The 15,337-nt window shown below is 37.5% G+C and overlaps 1 protein-coding gene across 1 annotated transcript in view; it reads left to right on the top strand.

The window, feature by feature from the left end:
- The window catches only part of RAB18 (RAB18, member RAS oncogene family), a 28,819-nt gene extending 13,817 nt beyond the window's left edge, over nucleotides 1-15,002 (top strand). Inside the window, exons 3-7 of the mRNA XM_004014278.6 lie at nucleotides 4,018-4,079; nucleotides 8,054-8,126; nucleotides 9,772-9,890; nucleotides 9,965-10,031; nucleotides 13,111-15,002. Coding sequence (XP_004014327.1) covers nucleotides 4,018-4,079; nucleotides 8,054-8,126; nucleotides 9,772-9,890; nucleotides 9,965-10,031; nucleotides 13,111-13,286 — 497 coding nt within the window. The 3' untranslated portion in view covers nucleotides 13,287-15,002. The remainder of the gene's footprint in view (nucleotides 1-4,017; nucleotides 4,080-8,053; nucleotides 8,127-9,771; nucleotides 9,891-9,964; nucleotides 10,032-13,110) is intronic.
- The last annotated feature ends 335 nt before the right edge of the window (nucleotides 15,003-15,337 follow it).

The following is a 15,337-nucleotide window of genomic DNA, read 5'->3' as shown; positions in this document are numbered from 1 at the left end:
TAGAGTCATTAGAATTTTCTACATATAAGAAATGTTGTCTACATGTGGTCTGTGAACAGAGATGATTTTACTTCTTCGTTCCCAGTTTGGATACCTTTTATTTCCTTTTCTTGCCTAATTGCTCTGGCTAGGACTTCCAATACTCTGAGAACAGAAGTGCGAAGAGTAGACATTCTTAATCTTGTTCTGATCTGAGAGGGAAAGCTTTCAGTTCTTTATCAATGAGTATGATGTTAGCTCTGGGGTTTTCTTATGTATTCAATTGTGTTTTTTTCTGCATTGTCTTAATCTGCTGTTAATCTCATCCTGTGTATTCTTTTTTTAACCTCAGATGTTGTCATTTTCGTCTCTGGATGTTTGTTTTGGATTTTTTAAATCTAGCTCGTATCTGCTTAACTTTCTAAACATGTGATATATGGTTATAATTGTTTTTAATATTCTTTGCTAGTTTTCACATCTTTGCTAGTTCTGAGTCAGCTTCTCTTGATTGCTTTTTCATCTTTGGTAAGGCAGATGATTCCATTGTTGTGTTTTGGTTTCCCATTCATTGGTATTTCTTTGTGGTGCAGTTAATATGCCTTTGGTAAATTTTCATGTCTCACTTATTGCTTATTTCAAAGGCTTTGTTGATTATATTACCTAATTTTAGCCAATTTAACCTTTATAAAATAGGCCTGTGCCTAAGGAAAGATTCCTGCAAAGGAACAGAATTGAATATTGTATTAAAAATGCAAGCCCAAATGAACAATTAGAGAAAAGCTGAAGCAACAGTTCTGTGATTTTATAGTTTATGTTAAGAAATATATGTTTGATTCTTGCCACAGAACTCCTAAGCTACTGGATTTCCTTTTTTATTATCATTTTTTGCAATTTAAATCTATTTTTAATTGCAGAATAATTACTTCACAATGTTGTGTTGCTTTCTGCTATACCCTTGGATTTTCTTAAGTGATAAGATCGTTAAAGATGTCTTTTGTTTATCTATTCTTTCTTTCCTTTTATTCCTTTTTTTGGCTGCGCCACACAGCTTATAGGATCTTAGTTCCCCAACCAGGAAGTGAACCCAGGCCCCAGTAGTGAAAGCACCAAATCCTAATCTCTGCACTGCTAGGGAATTCCCAGGATGTGTTTTGTATTTTCATAACAGGCCTTTTTCAACTACACCTGAATTTATATTACTGATGTGACTTCTAGAAAGCCTCTAAGCCTAGAGGAAAACCAACCATGTGATTAAAGGGTTGGAACTTCAGCTCTAGTTTACCTTCCTTACTCCCAGGGTGGGGCGAGGAGCTGGAGATTTTGTTTGTTTAATCATCAAAGGCAAAAGATTTAACCAGCCAAGCCTCCATAAGGAAGCCCATGGATTCAGAGAGTGCTGTGTTGGAGAACACATGGAGATACTGGGAGGATGACATGCGTGGAGAGGGCGTGAGAGCTCTGCCAGTCCCCACACTGTGCCCTGTGCACCTCTGCCATCTGGCTGTTCCTGGGTCGTGTCCTTTTCTAATAGAATGATAATCTAGTAAACCAGTAGACTGTGTTCTACGTTCTTTGAGCCACTATCTCAAGTTAATCTAACTACTATCTAAATTAATCTAAGTGGAAACCTCTAGTTTATAGCCAGTTGGTCAGAAGCACAGGTAATAACCGGGACGTGAGACTGGCCTCTGATGTGGGGTGTGGCAGTCTTGTGGGACTGCACTTTTATCCTGTGGGATCTGCCTTTTAATGTCAGAAAGATGATGTCAGAACTGAATTGAATCGTGGGACACACATCTGGTGTCCCCAGGAAGTCAAAGAATTGGCTGTTGTTGGGGGAACCCTGCATATTGGCTCACAGAAGTGCTCAGTGCTGTAGAGGAGGAGAGACAGGAAGGAGTCTTTTTCCTAAATAGTCTGCGTCTTTTATGACCTCCTTGTTTGTCATCCACATGCGGTTGAAAAGATAGTTTAATCAAATACAGTGAGAAGTTGGCAAAATCAAATTTATCAGAAAGATTCCCGCTGCTGCCACCAATAAAGGCAAATTAATAGCAACTTGCAAAATACAAGATCCAGACATGGTGAAAAGGCAGATTGAGCATGTAAGAGCTAAAGGGGTCAAGGTCTGCACACGAGATTCAGCAGAAGAACCAAGGGAGGATAAATGGAAACTGAAGGTCCTGGGTGTAGATGAAATACCCTTTCAGGCTGCTTGTCTCTTAACTTGGATGGTGGGACTCCAGGGGGAGTGTTTCCTGAGGGTGTTATCTGTAGGTTTCAAATCTGTCAGAAGAGTAATTTAGAGACAGTTATTCAGAGGCTGTCATTAGACTGCCAAGAAATACATGCAAGAAAGTATAAAAGAGAAAGAGGAAGGGGGAAGGGAGGAGAGCACAAGCACACTGGAACATGCAGTTTCTTTTCCTGGGTAGAATACATAGCTGGAGGCTAGCAGGAAGGCCAGTGTGCCCTGGGGCATGTTGTCTTAGGTGTTTAAGGGAAAATAAGTTCTTTGTATTTTCTTTAAGAACCTTGAGAATTTAACTATAGAGTATATATGACAGGCTGTCTCTATGAAATGTCTACCAATTGCCTTCATTTAGTACCTTGACCAAGTCAAACCATTTTTCTCGTCTGCATTTTCTCAAGTTTTTTTTTAAGCAAATATAAGTAGAATGTAAAAATTCCATATTTTTAATATAGATGGTGTGGCATATTTCTTTATATAGCCCTGGTGGACACAAGATTTTTTAACATATAAATTTTTTTTTGTTTGGCTACAAAGAAACTACATTTAGGCTACATCCTTGGACTTTTGCAGTCAGCACTGTCCTTTAACTCATGGTCGCCTGACATTCTAAACATGTCTTTATCAACTTCCTTATCACCTTAGCCCAAAACACCACAAACTGTTGTTTTAAAATCCTTGGCAAACAGAAGGACCTGGTGTAATGCATGTTTTGAAATGCATTTTATTACCTCATTTGTGTATATAATGGATTACCAGAAGTCATCCAAGAATTACTAATATATTTCCATATTGATGATGGATGTTCTAGGAAGCATTTAGTATATGAGCATGTATATATATCATGTTAGTTGTGGCTGTCCTGAATTAATTGTGACAAGCTAAAATCTTTTGAAAGTTTCTTTCCAAGTGTCTGGAGTTAATGTTTTCTCTGGCCAGTGGGAGAGGCTTCTCATTATTTCTGACACTGTTAAGACACTGGGCAGTCACTGCTCGTTTAAGCCAGATGGCATGTGTCAAGTCCTTTTTCTGGGGAGGAAGAGGTTTTGCAGGGCTGTTGTAGTGAACCCTTATGACGCCTTACGGAATTCGTCTTCTGTTTACATAAATCAGTGCTTATAGATTCTCATTGCTCCTTGAGCACTCCTCTTCACTTACGAATATTCTTAAAGGATTGGGCATAAATGTTTTTGTATGTAAATTCTCTTTTTGCAGTCATACAGCAGCAAGTGATTATTGATAAAGTTACATAAAGCGAATACTTTTCTTTAGGACAAAAAGAAAGACAAAGAATTCATAACGCAAGGAGAGAGTGGCTCTTTTATAATTTTACCAATCTTCCAGGTTGCCCACAGTCAGAATCTGATTTAGGGTGTTGGCCAGCTATGGACAACACTCTTTAATGATAGCTTAGAGCACCTCTGGTAAAGTGCCCTCATCCACCCCTCAGCCAGAGATCTCTGCATTAGCACTGTGAATTCTAGCTCTTGACTTTTAATACGCAGTCAGTCACCACCTTACACTGAATTTCTTTTTTTCTTTTAAGTGTTTTTCGAGAAGTACTGGTGGATGAATGAATTCTACAGGCATTTGGTTTTCATTTCCCTGATTAAATCCTAAGCTGCTAAACTTTAGTGACACTTTTCCTTTCATTTTCACATCCATAACTAAGAATTTGGATGTGAATTTGGGCATTTAATAAAGTGGCTTTTTTCTTTCTTGGTTTTCTTGATAATTGATTTTTAAAGTTCATTGGAATTCTTATAAAATTTTTCGTTTTTTTCAAGGTGTTGATTTTAAGGTGAAAACAATTTCAGTGGACGGAAATAAGGCAAAACTTGCAATATGGGTAAGAATTTTTTTAATGTATTTTGTATAAATATTAAACTTGTACTTTTTGAAGACGCAAAGATCGATGTGTATAGTGTTCTACAGGAGAATGAGCAATTTGTATTAAATAACTTGGGAGATTTGATGCTGATTACTGGATAGACAATAAGTAGTTATGTTTTATAATTCTGTAATTAGGCAGAGACCTGTTTCACTTGCTCAGATTTTTAAAATATGTAGCCTCTTCAGAATATTTGAAAGCAGTATTTTTTTAAAAAGTCATCTGCTGCAGAGAATCATTTTTATTGAATGTGTTTCTTTGAAGCTTTAAAAAAAGACGAGTCACACTGAACTAGTGCTGCAGGCAGCTGTTGCAGAGAAGGGAATGAAGTAATACTTAGAAAACATGATTTTTCATGTTTGTTAGTGTAAATATCTATAGCACTTGAGTTTGCCAACTTTGGATTTTTGAGTACTGATGCCCAGTGTGTACTTACTGGCTTCTTTTCATTTGCCTGTGAACCCAGCTGTTCTCGTCCACATTCTTTGTGAGTCGACCTCTCCCTGGCAGTGCTGAGTATGGCTGCACTCGCTGTCAGAACCACCAGGACACCCAGTCTCTATCTGTCTGCTCCTTCCTCTCTCCCGCCTTCCTGTCTCTCGATCTAAATGTGATTGCTTATATAGTAAATGTGTTACATATAAAATGTATAAAAATATACTCATCAGATCCCCACATCTGCTATAGTTAAATATCTCAGTATATTTTTATAAGATGATAATCACATTAGAACTGGTCTGCAGTCAAGTTGAGTTATACTTCATCGTGGTGGTTGAAGAGTAAATGCTGGCTTGGTGTCAGTTACAGATTGAACCAGCAAGTGTTCATGCATTGTATGATGTCATTCATATTAATGACATTCTCTGAATGGCACACTATTTCTAACACACATTTTATTCCAAATGACTTTGTGTCTTACAGCTTTTTTTCCCCCCATTAATTTCTTTCTAAGATACAATATTTTACATGATTGTAGCTTGTTTGACCATTCCCCTAAATAAATACTTACTATCAATCAGTACAGTAATGCCTAACAGAAAATAATTTGGAAAATGTTGGACTAGACCACAGTAAAATATATGTTGAAGAATGCTGTCCTGAAGTGGAACCTGATTTCCCATGTTTTTCTTGCTTGATTTATAAACTCTTCTGCCCTTGCTCCTGCTTTGAGAAATAGTTCAGAGTGGGATCTGAGGTTTGATGGTTGCTGTGAGATCTTACTTTCATACAGGAGGTTTTTTGTTTGTTTTTAATTTACTTTCTAGTTTCTGCTCAATGAAAATACTAGCTGGCAAGTATTATTGAAGTGACATCTTTATCATAAGCGTATCCCTATTTTTTAAATAAGAGAGGCTTCTCCTGATTGTGAGGATAATATAGTCTCATTCTATTGATAAAAAAGGATAACCAAAGAAAATTAATAATAGAGAAGAAAGTTCATCTTTAGCCAACATGTGTATTTTAGTGAACATTCTATAAAATAGGTTAGACGCGTGCACATTGTCACACATGTGTTCACAGCAATTTTCCAAAAGAAAGGATTGTATTTAAATCCTTTCACCTGCTTGTCCCTCCCACGCCGCCCCCCCCCGCCAGTGCACACATTGTACTCACTGTTCTGTGTCAGTACAGAAGTCCATCAGTTTAAATGACCATTTGTATCCATCTTATGACTATAATTTAGTCAACCCTCAGTGAAAGATTGTATTTACAGTGTTAATAGTTTTTCACAAAGATCATCAGTGCCTTGGTGAGCCTCCTCAATTTTATATCTTTGTGCACTAGTCCAGTTACTTTACAATGTATACTCAGAAAGTGAATTATTGGCTGAAAGAATGTGAAGATTTAACATTAAGATTTAGGAAGAAGGTCTTCTGTACTATATATTGTTAATCTTTCTCATTTTTGCCTCTCTGAGTAATAGTTTTTCACTTATATGTGCATTTCTTTTGATTAGTGAGATTTTTTCTTATATATGATTATATTTTAATGAATTTTCTTTAATATGCTTTGCCTTTTTATATTGTGCTCATTTTCTTCATGATTAAAGTCTTTATGCAAAGACTTTAATGTCTTACGCCACATTTTTTCCACTCTTGTCATTTGTCTTCAAAATCTTAAGATGAGTGTTTCTTAATGTTCTCATATGTGTAATACTAACTCTGTTATATGCTGCAGATTTTTTGCCCCTAGTTTGTGATTTACCTTCAAATCTTGTTGAGGATGAGTGTTGGGGGCAAAAGGTGGGTGAGTGTGGTGTTGGGGAGAGATTCTTAGGTCATACCAAGGTTTTAATCTTGCCATGATTGAATCAGTCATTTTCTTCATGCTTCTGGGAGTCCTGTCATATATAGGAGGGCCTTCTCAGTCAGTATTAGAAATACATGAATCTGTTGTTTCCTCTCATTTTTCTGTGGTTTTATTCATATATAAATAAAATCAATTCCTCTCCCTGTTGGATGCACCTCCTGGGATTACTCAAGTAGAATAGCTGGGCCTCACCCTGCTCCTCTTCCCCTGATGGTGCTGCATGTTCATCAGGACCTGCGTGGTACACATCTTCTCTGCATCCTCCTGCTCTTCTGCTCCCCAGTTTCTGTTATGTAGCCTTTCCAGCTTTGTCCATTTCCTCTGTCCATTTCTGTCTCTAATATCCCTTCTGTCTTCTCCCATCAGAAAATAAAACCACAGATAATAAACTTTGCTTCTTTTATCTTACAAAGATGTTATTACTCTTACTACGAATTCCTGTTTTGAAGGCAAGCAGTGATCTACCTCTGACTGTTTATTGTATGGTTATCGTAAGTCCTGACCCAGCTGAGCCTATGCTTGCCCCATAGCTAAACCCATACTCACAATCAGAGGACTGGTAGTTGTTGATGTTTGATGTGTCTTTATTTTTCTTCAGGTCATTTTACATTAGCAGACTACAGATTTTTTCTTTGAAGGCAAGATAGTAAATGTTTAGTCCAGCCCCAAGGTGGACCATACAGCAGTCCATGTGGCAGTACACAAGTGAATGGGCCTGGCCGTGTTCCAGTCAGACTTTATTTAATAAAAGCTTATGTAATGAAACAGGTGATGGGCTGAGGCAGCAGTTTGCAGACTGCATATTTGCATAATCTTAGGTAGACTTGAAGCCACAGCCCAAGGATGGTAGAAGAAAGACAGAAGGAACCAGGCCCAGAAGAGGCTTGTTATAGTTTTCTTTCTTTTTTTTTTTTTTTCAACAAAATTTGAGCAACTGTCCTATGGCAAGGATTTCTCAGGCTCTGGGATTAAACTGGTCATTGAGCAGAAAAATTCCCTTCCATATGAAATTTACATTTCCTAGCTAGTGTACATCTTATCTTATACCCCAGGTATGAGTCAGAAACATAATGAGGAGTGGTTTGGTTTTCATGCATTTTTCTGGAAGAGGAGACCTAGAAAATATTTTTAAAATGCAACCTAAACACTGCTTACCTAAAATAAAACACCCCTGTAATTCTTTACTAGTAGTTCTCAACCTTTGACTCTATGTTAGAATCACCTGAGAAGCTTATTAAAACTTCTCTCATGCCCGTAGTAAATCAGAATCTTTGTGAGTTGAACCTCGGTATCTGTATTTTTCATTTCCCAGGAAACTTTGTTGTGCCAGATTTGAGAACAATGGCTTTCAGTGAATGGTTTTCATATGTGATAAAAATCTTGAGTCCAAGTGGTAGAAAATCTGAACTTGGTTACATTTTTTCCTAGAGATGAGGCAATACTTGTTAATTTAATTTTTATGTAGCATTTGTCAGTAAAAGAACACATCTTATTTAAATTTTAAGTTTTAAATAAGCTTGATGTTTTAACCATGCTGTTAACTTTCTGTTCTTAAATTAATATTTTGAAGATCTGTTATTTATCCAATGTTTTGTTTAATAATAATTGATTGTCACTTTTAGGATACTGCTGGTCAAGAAAGGTTCAGAACATTAACTCCCAGCTATTATAGAGGTGCACAGGGTGTTATATTAGGTAAGGTTTTACTTTACTGTTTAAAATATATTGTTGTATTACTGGAATTTCTGATTTTCCTGTTTGTGAAGGTCAGTAATTTTTCGCTTTATTTTCCTTTATGGCTGCTTCTATGTGACTTTAATTTATATTAACTTTATGTAATATTAGGAAATATTTAAACTTTTAAAATTTTGTTTCAGCCCTTTGTCTGGCAATTAAAAAATAAAGATCAGAAACATGTAATAAGAAGTAGTTTGGTTTTAATGCATTTTCCCAAAAGAAAATACATAGAAAACATATTTAAAAGTACAGCCTAAAAATTGCTTACCTATATTAAAACACCTCTATTATTTATTTGGTTTAAAAGCAGGTGTTGATGAGTACATAACTGAGGACCTGTCCTTGTGTCATTGATCTGTCTTAGAGTATTACCAGAAACTGATCTTCAGTTAGCAGCTTACTGATATTTACTGCTAGATTATAATGGAAGGAGTGTTGGTTGCTTAGTGGAATCTGTTTTATTAGTCTTGAAAAATAGCACAAAGCACTTAATGCTATTGATTTATAATCCCACAGAACTTAAAAACCAAGTGTGGATTTTCAGTATAATTTGTTGAAAAATGCTTGTTCTTAATATTGGTGGGAAACTGTCTAAAATGAGCACTGTTCAACTGTAGGGAGAGACCTCATTTTATATCACAACTTGTGAGGCTTTGGTTTCATTTCTGTTAATTTGACCAGTGACTCTCGGTTTTGGTTCAGTACCTCCTAAGTTTAGAAAACACTTTAACAAATTATTTCATATAATGCAGAATGATGAACATGTAAACAGAGGAAGACAGTCAGGGTTCCACCCACCAACTTTTTTTTTTTTATATTTTGTGTTGAGGTATAGTCAGTCAACAGCGATGTGATGGTTTCAGGTGATCAAAAGGCTCGGCCATACATACACATGCACCCATTCTCCCCCATACTTGCCTCCTATCCAAGGCTGCCACGTAACATTGAGCAGAGTTCCCTGTGCTATACAGTAGGTCTTCGTTGCCCACCCTCTAACTTTACATATGTTTTCAAATTTGCAAATTCTGGTCCTTGTGAGAAATAAGTTAACGGGTTCATAGATGCTTAAATTTATGTAAAACTTTTTTGTATTTTGCCACAGATTTGGGTCTAAACACCTTTTAGCTTTTAGACAAACCTTTTTTCATATTGGGCTTTCCTTGTGGCTCAGCTGGTAAAGAATCCACCTGCAATGTGGGAGTGCAGACCTCGGTTTGATCCCTGGGTTGGGAAGATCCCCTGGAACAGGGAAAAGCTACCCAGTCCAGTATTCTGGCCTGGAGAATTCCATGGACTATGGGTCTCAGAGTCGGACAGGACTGAGCAACTTTCACTTTCACTTTTTTTATTGTTATGAAGACAGTTATTTCATTTCTCTAACAGCATATGTTAATTAAATTGAAGTGTGTATATAAATGCATTTTTTAAAAAATAGACTTGTTTCTTCCATCTGGATCAGTGGACATTGATTTTTAAAGCATTAACAGCTTAAAAAAACAGACTTGCCTTTATAATAATGTCAGTTCCTAGTACATATCAGCAATATAATGTCATTGCTTCTTGCTTTTGATATTTATTTAATAAATGATTCTTTTTATTTCAGTTTATGATGTCACAAGGAGAGACACCTTTGTTAAACTGGATAATTGGTTAAATGAGTTGGAAACATACTGCACGAGAAATGACATAGTGAACATGCTAGTTGGAAATAAAATTGATAAGGTGAGAAGTCAGACACTTGGCAGTTTGGCTATATATTTTGATAGCTTTTCTTAATCTTTGCTTTTATCTTTTAGGAAAATCGTGAAGTTGATAGAAATGAAGGCCTGAAATTTGCACGAAAGCATTCCATGTTATTTATAGGTAGGTGTGTGACTATTTATCTTTTCATTATTAATGGAAGAGTTTTTAAATGGAGTTTCTGTTACATTCTTCTCTTTATGAACCATAAAAAATATGTATTTAGTTCATAGCTATGCTATAAAACTAGCTAACTGTAGAACTAGGTTCCTTATTTTTCCCTCTGTAAAAAAAGAACAGGATCAATGTGAGGGCATATGGAACATAGCACATGATTCTCTCCTCCCGTGACCCAGTGCTGTAGGCGTGCGTACCTGCTGGGCCATGTCCTGCCAGCACCACCATTGTCAGAAATGCTTCGTTTGAGGCCCTAGCCCATAGGTTCTGAATTAGAATCTGCATTCCAACAAGATGGATTTGTATCATGCTAATATTTGAGAAGCACTGAAGAGCAAGGGTTGGCAAGCTACAGCCTGGACCAGATCTGGCCCCACCATTTGTAAGGAAGCACACTGTGCCTGTGCCCCACCATCTGCATTATTGTCTGTGGCTGCCCTTGAGCTTCGTGGCAGAGTTCAGTCATTACATGGAAACAATATGGCATCACCACCCAAAATATTTACTCTCTAGCCACTTACAGAAAAAGTTGATTGACCCCTTGTCCAGCAAAGTGTACTGGCAATATCACTTGGGAAGCTTTTAAAAATTACAACTCTCTGGGCCTTACTTACGACAGGTCTGAAACAGAGCCTTGAAGGCAGTTTGTAAGAAACACCCTAGCTGGTTGTGATGTGAAGCCAGCTTTAGGAATCACTGTTTTCACTGTTCCCACTATATGAACCTGGTAGGAATTAGGAAGTGGAAATGGGAGAACGTCATATATGGATAGAAGTGAGCTGGTACAAATGGAAAGTGTAGGAAATTTTAGAATGGGCTTGAGTACCACTGCTGCTGCTTACTTGCTAGGTGTCTTCCATTTCCATATATTAGTTTGTTCAATTAATATTTATTGAACGCAGAATAGAACAATGAACAAAATGGTCCAACTCTCTGCCCTCAGGGAGCTTACTTACATTCCATGGTGGGAAGCAGACTCGAATTCATAACTAGTGCTCTGCATGAAATAAAATGTTGTAAGGGGAAAGAGAATGTTGAGGGTGGGAGGAAATAAGGAAAAGTTCTTTGAGAGAGCACCATTTGAGCAAGAATTCATCTAGGTAGAGAGCATCTTATTCCTGAGGCAGGAACCAGTGTAATGTGTCCAAGAAACAGAAGAAAGCTTGTGGACTGGAACAGAGTGTGTTTAAGGAAAGGTTGGTGATGATGGAAGTTAGTGTTGGACTTCCTGGGATATGGTAAAGAAATGAATTGTCTTTCAAGTGTGGTAGAAAGCATGGGAGTAGTGCTGTGGTTTGATATTCTTTTAAGATTCATTTGACCATAAGAAGCAGAAGCAAAAGGCTAAGTACTTACAGTGACCTCGATGGGCAGTGCTGGGGGCTCTGACTGCAGTGGGCAGTAGCAGTGGTGGAAAGTTGGCAGATCCGGGAGACACTTTGAGGGTAAAGCGGTCAGGTGGGTAGGCTGGGTGTGCAGGGTAAGGAGAGAGCAATCAAAGATGGGTTCAAGTCTGTGGCCTGAGCAGCTAGGTAAATGGTGGTGCCGTCAGTAAGATGTGGAAGGTTGAGACAAGAGCAGGTTTATGCAGAGGAGCAGGGACCCAAGATTTCTGCTTAGTCATAAGAATGAACTGTCTTTGAGAAAGTGAGTGGACATCATGGTCATTGGCGTTTAGGTGGCATTGACAGTCATGAGATTAGAGCAGTCACTATAAGAAAAGCTGGATAGAAAAGGGCTGAAGATTGAACCCTGGGGTACTCTAACAGTTAGAAGTCAGCAGAAAGAGGAGGTGCCAGGGAGCAAGGTTGTGAACGGTGTGCCAGTGAGAGAAGAGCAGCAGGAGTGTTCAGCTGTCTTGGAAGTCAAGTGGACAAAGTATTTAACGGAGGAAGGTGACCAGCTGTATCAAATGCCACAAGATGTCAGATAAAAGGACATTGGATTTGACAAGCTAGTGAGTGTTGGTCACCTTTAAAAGACCAGTTTCCATGGAATGGTGGAATCAAAGGCTAATTAGATTAGTTTGAAGAAAAATTGGAGATAAAATGGTAACAACTTACATAGATAACTCTTTATTACTGTTTTGTTTCAGAAGAGAGTGGGGAAAGTAGGTGGCTACTAGAGGATAAGTGGGCTGGAGGGCAGGTTGGTTAGCCAGGGGGTGAGTGATTAATAAGATGGACAGTAATTTTGGTGGGCTTTCAAGCTGGTTGGTGTATAATCCAGTAGAGCGGGTACACAGTCCTTCAGTGAATGAGGAGGGTTGGGATCCCGGGAAGTAGACAGAAGGAGGGCCCCAGCCAGCAGCCGGGAGGGTTCACCCATCGTAACAGGAGTGAAGGCAAAGCCTAAAGACAATGCGGGTGGGTTGGTCAGTCTATTACTGGGGTGATCAGTAGTTCTTGTCTGATTGTTTCTGCTTTTCCCAGGGTAAAGCTGGATCATCAGCTGAGGTAGAGGAGCTTTAAGATGAAGACATAAAATAGTCATCAGACTAGGAAAAAGTCAGTGGGAAAACACAAGATGAGAGAGCAGTCCTGTGTATCCACATGGGTCTCCTGAGCATAAATTGAAAATGGAACTAGTGTTCACAGTTTGTATATCACTTATGCAACCACCTGTGGCTGTTCGTTGCAGGCACAGAACAGCCAGATTTATTGTTTAACTTGGAGCTTAAATTTCCTTATTCTAAAGTGAGAATAATATCTGCTTCAGAGGCTAATTTAAGAACTAACCAAAAAATTAAGAACTTGGGCACACTTACGGATATTTGAGTAGGGCATTAAAATGTGCAATTCTACCACAAAATGTTGAGCTTATATACCACTAGTCTTATGGATAGAATTTAAATAGCTCAACTTTGAGAGTTGCAGGAGATTCACTAATATTAAACCTGAGGGGAGAAATCATATATATATAAATATATTGTCCACTGATATTTCTGCTATAATAGTTTTCCAGAAAAACATAGAAATATGACTAGAAGAGAGTATACTTCTTGACGTTTTTCCTTGAATTTCAGAGGCAAGTGCAAAAACCTGTGATGGTGTGCAGTGTGCTTTTGAGGAACTTGTTGAAAAGATCATTCAGACCCCTGGACTGTGGGAGAGTGAGAACCAGAACAAAGGCGTCAAGCTGACACACAGGGAAGAAGGCCAAGGAGGCGGAGCATGTGGTGGCTACTGTTCTGTGTTATAAACTCTGGGAAACGCCAGCTCTTGCGTATTTGATCAGATAATGTCATCTTTCTGCATATAAACTCTCTAACTGCTATTTTAGGGACCTTGCAGTTTGCACATATTTGTTTTGTATCATGGCAGTAAATATTTGTGAGAAAGCCCACTCATTGACTTTTCCAGGTAAAACGTAAGCATGCAGTTTGCAATCTGCAGTTTTTTATGTAACATAAAATAGGTGTACCTTTATAAGTACATTTGATTTTATGATTTACATTCATCATGTGATTTTTTTAAAAATCCACCTCTCTAGTATATGTTGATACAAGGTCTAGTTTTGGTCTCCTTTTCGCTTAAATATTTATCAATTACTGAATTAATTGGTATCATAGAACTCCCAGGACCACTGGGAGATACACAGATGTCATCAAACCTGGCAGATTTCCCTTCAGGAATAACAAAGAGCATGATTCCACAGCTTTCCTAGGATGTTCACTGACGGATTCTCTTTAGTACTAAGCAAAATCCTCTCTGCAGGATGTGGTCGAGGCCAATTTATAATTAAACCCCCATTTGTTCTGACGATACTTCTGAATTAGCATTAATATGTGAAAGAAGTTTGGTCTTCCTTGACTTGAGGAGTAGCTCATTGCTTAGCTGGAGTTTTAATTCTGTGATGTGTACATGGCTTCATGAGCCTCTGTGCAGCATTTTGGGTTGTGTGGTATTTGACAGAATGGCAATAAGATTCCCCCATTTGGGTTCCAGAAGGACGGGAGTAGTATGTTTGTGTAACTCATGTAGCACTTATCACCTTTAAAACCAACACCTTTTCCCATAAATGTTGGTGGTGTTTGTTCCGGTACTTCAATTATAGCTTGTGTAATGTTAATGAATATCTGTATCTTATGACTTCCATAAATGACTAGTTGATATTCAAAAACATATTTCCATGTTTTGAGGGTTGGGGAAAAAACACTAAACTATAATTTGAAAAAGGCATATTGCTTCCAGATTTCAATATGTATGGAAAAATACTGTTGCAGTGAAAATCTTGGTACAAACTTGTACAGACTAATAAATCTTTTACACAGTATTCAGTTTTGTAACCTCCTCCTATTGTACATTGTATATTTTTTTCACTCATGTATTATTTAATATGCATTGATCTCTGCTATTTTAAGCTTGCAGATAAGTAATTTGCCCTTTCAGGCAGGCCACTTTAATACAACTCAGTAAGATTAATAAGAAATACTAATTTCTGGGCGGTTTGTTCTCTATATACAGTTGCAAACGATAAACATTTTTGTGGGTCACCTTTACAATGCCTGTGGTAATAGACTGAAATGTATATCTTCACATAAGAAAACATTCTACGTGGTTCACACTTCTTAGACTATATTACATGGGATTAAAGGTTTTATGCGTTACATATGTTTTTACAAAAAATGAAACATATACTACTACTTTAATGTTAGAGAAAGATAGCTAACACATGTACTTAAGATATGTTGTTACATTAAAACTGTAGATTTGTATATGTGGTTTCTGTATTGACATTTCTGTTTATTGCTATTTGCTCCTTGAGCCATAGAAAATTCTTCCTATGCATTGGATTGTCTTTATTTGGTCAGAATTTGGATACATATGAGTCACTTAACTTTTAACAACTAATTTTGTTTGATTTATATTGTAACCTTTTATAGTTTTTTAATAAATCTAGCCTGCTTTCCCTAGATGCATTTGTACAGGAAGTATTATACATTTCCTTGTTACTCTCATCAGCTGAGGAAGTCCTGAATGTTATACTACTTCCTATATTCTGTAGGAATATAGAATATATATATATATATTATATATATATAAAACTCTTGTTGCAAGAGTTATTCTTGCTGCAAGCTTCTTGTTTCATAGTGTAGGTTTTCTAAATGAAGTAGTTGTAATAGCTAAAAATTGTCACTTAAATAACAGGATTTTGTCGGTTCTTCATTTCTCAGTCGTTTGAGGTTGAGTGCCTTTTGCAGATGGAGCAAATTAGAACGATTAGAAGTTAGGCTAGCCACTCCAGTGTTC

Source organism: Ovis aries, chromosome 13 (assembly GCF_016772045.2).
Source record: "Ovis aries strain OAR_USU_Benz2616 breed Rambouillet chromosome 13, ARS-UI_Ramb_v3.0, whole genome shotgun sequence".
In the NCBI taxonomy this organism is placed as follows: Eukaryota; Metazoa; Chordata; class Mammalia; order Artiodactyla; family Bovidae; genus Ovis; species Ovis aries.
The sequence above is the reverse complement of the archived record's forward strand: the minus strand, read 5'-3'. Positions and strand labels throughout refer to the sequence as shown.